The sequence below is a fragment of the Alligator sinensis genome, unplaced genomic scaffold (assembly GCF_000455745.1).
Source record: "Alligator sinensis unplaced genomic scaffold, ASM45574v1 scaffold292_1, whole genome shotgun sequence".
Taxonomy (NCBI): domain Eukaryota; kingdom Metazoa; phylum Chordata; order Crocodylia; family Alligatoridae; genus Alligator; species Alligator sinensis.
In genome coordinates this window covers 54465-65320 of record NW_005842509.1, presented here as the reverse complement: position 1 = coordinate 65320, position 10856 = coordinate 54465, and the positions used below count along the sequence as shown (strand labels likewise).

The 10856-nt window shown below is 41.1% G+C and overlaps 1 protein-coding gene across 1 annotated transcript in view; it reads right to left on the bottom strand.

Annotated features, from left to right (window-relative positions):
* The window catches only part of EFCAB6 (EF-hand calcium binding domain 6), a 110485-nt gene that overhangs the window by 59531 nt on the left and 40098 nt on the right, over positions 1-10856 (bottom strand). The window contains exons 5-6 of the mRNA XM_014523609.1: positions 3418-3514; positions 1447-1565 (exon numbers count right to left, since the gene is read on the bottom strand). Coding sequence (XP_014379095.1) covers positions 1447-1565; positions 3418-3514 — 216 coding nt within the window. The remainder of the gene's footprint in view (positions 1-1446; positions 1566-3417; positions 3515-10856) is intronic.

Here is a 10856-nt window from a genome sequence, read left to right as displayed (position 1 = left end):
GATTTAATTTGCCCTTATCTGTCACCCCAGTTCCTTTATTCTGCTTGCATACACCCAATATGAATAAAAGCAGTGGTGTAACTAGCAAGTTTTGTGCCCTGGGCAGAACCCTACTAGAGAATGGGAGTGAGGGTGCTGAGCATTGAAGAGACCAGGGGTCAATCTTACCTGCCCCAGGGACTCAAAGTCCCCAGATGCTGCTGCAGCAGCATAGTCTGCTTGCCCCTTTGTTACTTGATACAGCAGTAGCACAGTGTCCCCACACTTGGTAACTGCTGCTGCTGCCATGGGCAGACTCAGCAGAGGGCCTGCTATTCTGGCACTCCCTCTAAGTGTGTTCCCCATTTGCCCACCCTTGTTACACTACTGAATAAGGGATTTCATGTGCCCTATAAAAGATGGCTGCTGGGAATGAAGTTGCACTGCAGATTACTGACTGGAAGGGACTTGCTCCTGAGTGAGACATGGTGTCTATGAGGAATAAGAATGGAAAATAAAATGTAATTGAATAGAAAATAATTTAGAGATTAATCAGTGCTAGGAGATAAATGTTATAGGTAATGCAGCTTGAAACCAAGGCACTATACACATGAACCTTACGCTGCACAAAATCTGGTATTTTTTTAAAAAGACTAAAAAATGAAGGTTGACTTTATTTAATGGCACATGTAGCTGACATTCTTTGCCCATTTCAGCTGCAATTTATAGCATAACTACTCTCAGCTTTGATGTAGAGCTAGTTTTTTTTTTCCTTTCACAGCAAATTACTTGTCTGTAAAAACATTTCCCAGTATTACTTGTAATTTTTACTCAGCATGGAACTACATTACTTTCCTTCGGTACGTATTTGGTATGTATCATATTTCTTTCCACAGAATTGTTTTTCATGAAGTTGAAAATGGTGTGAGTAAATTTAGTGCTTATGAAAAGGAGTGGCTCATAGCACTGATTCCTGTCAGACCTGTACGGCAGACAGCTCTGGGCTAGCTTCTTTCAAAGACCTCTGCCCACATATGTCCATCATGAGAAATAACACACTTGCTATTCTTGTTCTGAGTCTCTTTGCAACTCTTTGTATATGTGTATACAAATAAGGCCCTACGTGACAATCAGATTAATTTCACTGGTGACCTAAGATATTATCAGAATTGGAAACTACATTAAATTAAAGAGAGCAGTACAATTAAAGTAAACAGAAGTTTGTCACTGGCTTCAGAGAAAACTTATTAAGGATTTAATGATGAACCTGTTGTAATGATGAGCTTATTGTGAAAAAATGCAGTAGTTCAGAGCACAATATCAAGGAGAGTTGCTACTGACATAACAGAATAGCCTCTCTTTATAAAGTAAGTGCTTGTAATTCACTGCACTGTCGGAGACTCTAGAATTAGGATTAATATATCGCTTATGCTGCTGCCGAAGAGTGAATGCTGACAGCCATCTTACCTTGCCCAAAGCTTCTCAAATTCTGTTGAGGTGATTGGAATGGCAAATCTGTACAAGACATTTCTTAAATCCTTTGGCTGCACAATGCCATTTCCTTCTCTGTCAAATTCACGGAAGTTCTAGAAAATAAGAAAACTTCAATAACAAGAACCAGCAAGTTTTACAAAATCTTTAATCTCTGTCTAAGCATAAGTAATTAGAAGCATTAGGAAAAAATGAGAAGCCGTACATGGCTGAACTACATTTTTAATGTTTTTGTTTGAGGTTTTGGGCCTGATTTTTCAACCTTCACTGTGTATGTGTAACTTTATATATGTCTGTTGGTGGACTTACAGAGGGGTGTGTATGTGTGTGCGAGTGCTGGTAAAAAAAAGTTTGTGTGTATGAGAGTGCTGGCAAGCAACATGTACCATATGTTCTCGCATATAACATGCTCCAAAATATAACACACTCCCTGTTCTGAAAAGCTGGAAAGAAGAAAAAAAATATTTTTTTTCCTTGAAAATACCAGTATGTAATTTAATATAGCAAATTATAAAATGTAAAAACCTTTATACAGAACAAGGTATAAAATGGAAAAAACTACACATGGACTTTGCATGTACCTCACATCCTTCATTGCAATATTGTGGCATGTCTCTACAACAGAGGTTAGCCGACTGTAGCCTGCAGTGAAACATAGGCTGCAGGGGGTGAGGAAGTCTGTCACTGCTTCAATAACCTCCTAGCTGCTGCTACTCAGCCACAGCCAGCAACATGCTCTGCCTAACAGCAGCAGGAGCAGTTCTTTTAAGTAAAAGTGCAGGGTTGGGGTTTGGGGCGAATGAGAGGTGAAACAACCTCTTTTGGTGCCCTGAGCAAAGCAGAAAGAAGGAAGGAGACGGGAACATAGTATCATGTGACCACTGGAGGGGATGGGGAGCATAGTCTTACCTACTTCAGTTAGGGCTCCCTGTTCTCTGACCCGGACTGCTGAGAACAAGTGGCAGCCAGCCAGGGACAGACAGCCTGCTCTCTGACAGGGGCTGCTTTGAGTTATCTGCAACTCTGCCTGGGGACAGATTCCCTGTAGCAGCCCTATGGTGCAGACTCCCCAGGGGATACCCAGGATTGATGCCCTGCTCTCCTTTCCCTGCCTTCGCTGGAACCTAAATGGCACAATCGTATTTCCTCGCATATAGTGTGTATGCAGATTTTAAGCTGCTTGTTTTGGGGAAAACAAGTATAGGTTATATGCAAGAACACACAGGTATGCACAGGTCTGTGCATAAGGGATCTGAGTGATAAAAAGTGTGCAGTCAAGAGGGGGCATGCACAAACTACGGTACTTGTAAATGGAAGCTACAAACTGAAAAACTACTTTTAGATGCTCCATTCAGCAGATGTTGACCCCACCCTAATATGAAGAAAGCTATCCAATGTATGATCTCATTTACAGGATAAACTGTTCACTCTCCCCATCAATCCTTTTCTTCACCAGTTTTCTTCCTAACTTGTCCTCCAGTGATCTCATAGTTTGCAGTGTTTTACTAGTTAAAGAAGATACAATTTAAAAATACTTCATTCATATTAGGATTATTTATCAAATTATTTTCATATTAATGATTTGCATACTGGTGTGACCTAGACAGTCAAACAAGGTGCCATGCACATGGGCAGTACTTGGCATGTGTATATGCAAATCCTAACAAAATGCATCCCTGATTGGAGCCTTGAGGTTTTGTTGCAGTGCAATAAAAATAGTAAACAACCATTCTGATAATGTAGAGAACTTTTAGAAACATTTCCAGTAGAAGTTACTAAATAATTAACCATTTAAACATCAAATACTCCCCCAACCGCTTCTCTATATAGAGGAAAGTTTCTATTTTGCAAATTTTTGAATAAATGTAGAGTCTGAAGATCAACTGTGAATAATGTCCCAAAATCCATTAATGCAGCTAATTTAGTTAAAGAAAACATTCTTCTTACCCTTGCTAGGTCATGCCATCTGGTTTGTGCTTTGATAACAAGGTAGTAATGAGCCTGATCACAAGCTAGTTCTGCATCCATTCTCGTCTGTTTTGGTCTCAGAAAGGAAAAAAAAAAAATATCTAACTGTGTTTTTACATTTAATGGGTTCTTTAATCTCCCAGAAGTTTTCTTTCCTTATGTTGTTGTTGTTGATTTTGTTTCTAAGATCCCCTTAAAGACTTATTTCACATCTGTGTAAAGTTAATTCTTTAAATACTGCCTTATTTCCCCAGCTGCAAGTTACAGAAGACTTCTTAAATTTTGTAATTCCCTGTTTACTTTCATATCACTGTTGTTCTATTTGCCTGCAGACATATGAACAAACACAGATCTTTTATCCAGATAGAAGGAAGTGTTAACTATCTCCAAAGCATAAACAATTTAATAACATATTACAAGATGTAGACTGGTTTCAATTAAATTAACTCTTGATTTACATTAGCAATTGGGATTGGAAACTGGCCTAATGAATTAATAAATAAAGTCCATTGCTTTAGCAATTAAAGCCAAAAGCCCAAAACGGACTTGGGCATTATGATGCTGAGCACTGCAGCACCTAAGTGTTAGACGCCTGGTCCCTGTAGCAGAATCCATAGCCATGAGTTATGTGCCCCATAATGAATGAGAAAAGAAGCAGCAGACTGAGTGGAAAGCTGACTAAAGTCAGCACACTGAACATGGAGTTACCTCAATTAGCCAACAAAAAGATGCTCAGAACAGGGACCTGTCTGAGATCCCACCACTCTCTGGGGCTCAGGTACCCTCCTCTGTGGCCTCAACAGCTGCCTTCAGGTGCCTCAATCCTACCATTCAAAGACCAAGGAAGTCTTAGTCATTTCTTTCAATACATGGTGGAAGGGGAAGTCCCCGCTTTATACAGCCTTCCTATGGCAGTTCCTTCTTTCATTGTGCTTTAAAAGAAATTGGTGGCTGCAGCTACATTTTGTGCAGAATTTTACAAGGGCAGGAATACCAAAGTGCGTCCCTAAAGTCCCTCTGACAAAGGCAGAGAAGCACCTAGTCTGTGGAGCCTGGCTGAGATGTGCTGCCTTGTCAAGACTGAAGAGCTTCTAGGCATGTGCGAACCATTGGCATCTGGGAAATATTAATGTGAAAGACTAGGGCACCTTTGAACTTCAGGCTCCTTTAGGATTAAGAACCACTTCAGTCAGGTTTTCAGGAGTACATTTTTGGCCATAGTTGCATAAATCTCACATAAATCCCACCTGAGGTGCCTGAAAACTTATTGATCTCTACAACTCCTTAGTCTATGAAGGGTCCCTCTATACAGTTAAATTACTGGCCAGATTAAATGGTAAAGGTAAGTTAGCTAAAATGTTTCAAGAGTGTTTTCAACTCTTCTTCAATAAGTTTTTCCAAATTGCTCCATTCTTCATTTGTGACATTCTGAAATAGTAATATCATATATGATACCCATATTTAAAATGGGAGATTCTATGAACTAAGGACTCAGCCCATTCCACTGCTGAGATGAAATGAGAATGAAAAACTAACTGCCCATGACCCCTACTGTTACTGCTTCCCAAAATATATCACTAGAATCCCTTTCCCTTGTTTCAGAATTGTAGCAGAAAACCCCCTTTTCCTCTTGCCTGCATTTGCTCTCTCCTCTTTGAATACGTTTTTCCTCTTCTACCTTTTCTTCCTTCCTCTTTCTTTCACTTTAAGATAAGGAATTGTGTTTTAAAATTTGTGTGTGTGCATTTTGTATCTCCCTGTGGATTTTGGTATTTTTATCTATTTGTGTGCCATGGCATTACTTTTGTAGCTTATATTTTATACTCCTCACCTTTCAACTTTCAACTGTAAATGTGTTTAGTAACAATGTTAACAAGGGCAGGAGTCTAACTGCTGCTTCCCTGTATCAGGTGGGCTCCCCAAAAGAGCAAGTGAATCAGTGATTGAATGTGTAACACAGTAGCAGGCAACAATTAACACCTAAGGAAACTGCAGATCAACCAACAGAAGAACTCAATAGAAAACAATGTAGCAACCGGGATATCTCTAAACATCACTGATCAAGGGCTAGAAGCCCTGGCCTGAGTTAATCAACGCCGGGGACCAACTTTTGGGCTGAATATCTCCAGATTGACCGCTCTCAGAGCCCTATTTAAAATTCATCAACGGACTCCCAAACCTGCACGTACATGTGGACGACCCCTGGGGCTGACAGATGCCATCCAGTAGCCACCAAGGGGTAAGTCCCATGAGGGTCAACGACCCCTGGATTGGGCAAACCTGAAAGCTGGGGAGTCACCAAAGTCTGCCAAGGACAGATAAAAAGCAGTGAAAAGTGACCCTCAGCGACGCCCTCCTGATCTCCAACTTGACCAGCACCCGACCTGTCCAGCCAGAAGGAGCAGCCGGCAACCCCCTTCTGGAGGATAACACCACGCTGAAAGAAGCCTCAACTGGCCATCGACAGCAGACTCCAGTGCTTGTAGGATAGGTATACCTGACTCTTGTAGCTTGCTACTGTGTGAGCGTGTGTGTGTGCGTGTGTGCGTGTGGGTGGGTGGGGACCAGCCCCAAGGTTTATGATTTAACTTCATTACAGTGTTTCAGTCCGCCTAATAAACCAGAATTTTAAGGATCCCAAGTTGGACATTTGTAGCCAACAGAATAGTGTCCTTGATTTACACTGTTGTACAAACAAGAAACAAACCTAGGAAGATAAATCTTACTAAGACCAGCGCCAACAGTAACACTGTAGTAGACAAATAAAAACTGGGAAATAAGCCTATGTGTATATCACATCTTTTAAATCCACAGCAGAACTGAGATGCTGATTGGGAGCTTTTTTTGTTCTGCTTTATCTTGTCATTATTCCTATTGTTAATTTATTTCTGTTTGCACAGTTAAACAAAGGGCAGATTCTTTTCTCATTGAGTTCTTAGGTGGAATCTTAAGTGCATAAATGCTATTTATTATTAAAAAGAAAATCATAGTCTTAAAATTCCAAGTCACTGAGTCGCCTGGTATTGCTTTTCAAAGTAGAAGAGGAAAAGCCATCTTCCTACAGTGACAGTGGCTCCTCTATTCTCCTATCAATCTGCACCACAAGCACCTTCATTCTCATCTGAGATGCCCCTACTGATCTAGCCCTTTCATAATGCTTTGGCAGCACAAAGGAATGGCACATGAGGATGTTCTGCAAGTGGTGGAGGACCTGACAGAGGTAATGTCTGGGGCATGATCAGTGTTCTTCACTCAAACCATTACAAGCTTCCAATAAGCCCCATAAAGGCACCACTATACACCATATAAAGTAAGAATAGCTCAAATAAATAACCGGGACCACACTGGTCCAGCACAGAAATTGAGGGCTAAATTTTCTCTTTTGTGTTGTTCAGAAGACACAGCTAAGCATGTTGCCCTTGTCCTTTAAGGCAACTGGCTTCTAAGGCCCTGATTCAGCAAGGTGTTTACATATATGCTTAACCTTAAAGTAGTTAAAGATGTGATATTCTCAAGGAGAACTTGCATACTTAAAGGATGTGCTTTTGTACATGGCTGAATTGGGACTGAATCACAAAGGATTTTACGGAATTTAAACAACTACAGTTTCGCAGAAACACATTAAAATTGTTTCTTTTTTTTAAATGCAGTCTAATAGCAGCCTGCATATTACATTTTTACAAATCTACATGTATAAGACTAAAATAGGCAGCATAACATTACTCCATTTCTTACCTGTAAGATGAATTCAGCCAAGGGTGGGCCTCCTTAGCCTCTTGGGTTTGAAACAGTTGAAGGAATTCCTGGTAATTTAATGCAGATCTTGGGTTCATGCCCAACATACTAAGCAGGTGTGAATACCCCTGCTCTGAGAGATTGAATAAGAGGCTCTCCAGGAGGCATTGAAAATCAAGCATGTTGATGACACCATTGCGGTTACTGTCTGTTTTACGGAAGGCAGAGTAGAGGTCCTAAATGGGAGTGTTTAATTGAATGCGAGTGCTTGAACTTTTCAGGTAAAACACTTTAGTATCACATTTCAAACTACAAGGGTGTTTCAGAAACTAATGGGAAAATGGCTGCCACATTGTATGGCTGTGACAAAATGGGGAACACAGATGACTGCATTGTCAAATACATCAATCATTCATAACTACATAGTGAATCAATGTGGTCCAGTAAATTATCAATGCAGAAAAAATGGTTTTACTTCAGAATTGCCATTTGTTTCTGAAACATGCTTATATAAGTAATGAATGTTCCTTAAAAATCTTTTGACAAAGGAAAATATGTTAAAGTAGCGTGAGAATATATGATACTTAAAATATCTTTGTCCTAAATTCTACATTTTTAACTGACTTCTGATATAAAGTTTATAAAGGATATTCCAGTATTGTTCATAAGTGAACTGAAGTCCCAGCCCCTTATTTCAATCAAGTACTGAACTGATTGCAGACAGGCACCCTGCAGGCTCTGCACAGATAGCTAAATGGCTCTTGGCTTTCATCAACTCTGTCATGAAAGAGTTGGTTCTTGTTTCTATTCTCTTGTTTCTATTCTTTTTGTTACATGCTTAGAAAAAATTATTAAGAGAAGAACTTTTTCAGTAATTAATTGTCCCTTCAGACCAGCTTCTCCCTATTCACATAGAAAAACAAAGTTAGAAAGCATTTAAAAGTGATGAGTTTTCAGAAGTCATCTGTTCTAGCATGGACAGCATAACTATGGGCTGTCTGAGTGACTCTACAATACCTTTTTTGAACATTGCTATTTTAACTGTATTAGGAACACATAAGCTGTTTGCAGACATTAATAAAACCCCAACAACAGTGCTTCACTTTAAACTCTGCACATTCCAGCACCAAGCCCCACACATGCCCAGAAGAGGCAATGCATTCTTTCACCCAGCTCTGCAGCATCTCTAAAGATCAGGTGCTTTAGTGGGGTTTTTTGACGCTTTTATCTCATAGCTGATTGAACCAGCTTTAGCTTCTAGGAAAGTGCTTTTCTTTTAATGTCTGCAAGCAGACACAGTGTTTAACTGACTACAAGTTCTGTTCATATTTTGCAAATGGTCTTGCATTCAACAGCTGGTTTAATTTTATTCCAACTATTTAGTTTCCCCAGTAAAAAATATCACCCTAAGAAATCCTTGCTTCTTGCATAATTTCTGGACCATCATGGCCACCTGTTGAGCAAATTTACAGACAACATGAAACTGGGAAGGATTGTGAACACACTGAACGATGCAAGTGCAATTCAGAAGAATCTTGACAAATGGGAATGTTTATCTAGAGCTAACATGATGAAGCTCAATGCAGACAAATGCAAGTGCTACACATCAAGAGGAATAGTCAAAAACACAAATATAAAATGGGTGACACCTGGCTGGATAGTAGCACTATGGAAAAGGACGTGGGAATCTTGGTAGACCACAGAATCAATATGAGTCTACAGTGTGATGCAGCCGCACAAAAGGTGAATGTGGTTTTGGGATGCATCAATACAGGATGGTTGTAGATCTCCTGTATTTAGGGTTCTCTGCTCCTCAGTCTTTATATGGGTGTTGCTACCTCTCCTCTGGAAACTCATCTGCCATGCCTTGATGGGAAATAAATAAATAGATCACAAAGAAAGGGTTGCCAACACACAAACAAGGACAGGTATCCAATCTCTGGATTACAGTTGCAGGGCTCCACTTCCCCTTATACCGTAGCCATGCCCAACCAGTCTGGATCTTCATTTTCTATTTCCTGGCAGCGGTCTGCATCCTTCACCTAGTTTTTATCTTCATTAGGTTGGTTTGGCTGCTAATTAATAATTGTTTACCACTATACAGTCTCAAGGAATATTACCGAGTTTCAAACTTCCATGTACATTCCTCTTTCTCTCTCTCTTTTAGTTGTCATGGAGGATGCTTTTTAGGGAAGGGCGCTCAGTCTCCCCGTTCCTGTTATCTTTTCCCAACAGTCAATATTTTCTATGGTTCACCAGTAATCTTCTGGCAATTGCACTCTCTGGGTCTGCTCTGAGCCCAGTGTCATAAGTTCATACCAGAAACTCCATGCCTCTGCACAGACTGCAGCAACCTTTGCCAGTTGCTCCTCTGTCCCCTTTTCAGGGAAACTAACCTTACCGCCAGTCATTTTTTAGGCTTTTCTGGCTCCCACCAGCCTCTGGTTAGCCCCTGTTTTCCCTATCCAGGTGTTGGGAATTACCATCAAGGGAGACGTTGTCTGATGATGTCATCTCTCCACACTATGTTCCGGGAGCTTCTAACAGGTAAGTATTTCATATTCTCTTCATAACAGGGATTGATGTCAGTCTCCCTGTTACAAGAAGCATTAAATGCAAGACATGAGAGGTGATGATAGTGCCTTTCTACTAGGCACTATTTGGGTCTCATCTGGAGTACTGTGTGTAGTTCTGGGTTCCATGTTTTAAAAAGGATGGGGAGAAGTTAGAGAAGGTGCAGAGGTGGGCAACAAAGATAATAAAGGGCTTGGAAAGCAAGTCATATGAAGAGAGGCTGAAGGAGCTAGGCATATTCATATTGCAGAAAAGGCACTTAAGAGGAGGACATGAGAGCAGACTTCAAGTACTTGAAGGGTTGCCATAAAGACAAGGGAAAACACCTTTTTTTCTCATGCTGCAGAGAGGAGGATACAGACCAATGGCTTGAAGGTGCAGCAAAGTAAGTTTAGATTGGATAGCAGGAAAATCTTACTCTCTGTCAGAATAGTGAGGCAGTGGAATAGACTGCCCAGGAGAATTGTGGACTTTCCATCACTGGAGGTGTTCAAGCAGTTGGACAGCCACTGGTCAGGGATGACATAAGTGTAGTTATGCTTATGTTTTACTATGAGTATTTCCTATGCTTCTGGGCTTTGCTGGTTGCCCTCATCCCTACTTTCTGCTGCACGCGTCAGGGTGTTTTTAAGTCTCCCTCACAGGCATTTCATAGCTGTATAGTTTCATAGTAGCTAGGGTCAGGAGGGACCTGAACAGATCATCTAGCCTGCCCCCCTGACTTCTGGGTTCACAAGACCTCAGACAGGTGATCATCCAACCTCCTCTTGAATTTGCCCAAGGTAGGGGCGAGGACCACTTCCCTGGGAAGTTGGTTCCAGATTTTGGCCACCCTAACTGTAAAATATTGCCTTCTGATCTCTAACCTAAACCTTTTCTCCATCAGCTTGTTACCATTGTTCTTTGTCACCCTAGGTGGTGCTGGGGAGAAAAGGGCTCTACCTATTTGCTGTTGATCTCCCCTGATGAGCTTGTAGGCAGCCACTAGGTCTCCCCTCAGCCTCCTCTTGCTGAGGTTGTACAGGTTCAGGTCCTTTAGTCTGTCCTCGTAGGGCCTGTCCTGCTGCCCTCTCACCAAGTGGGTGGCCCTCCTCTGAACCCTCTCCAGG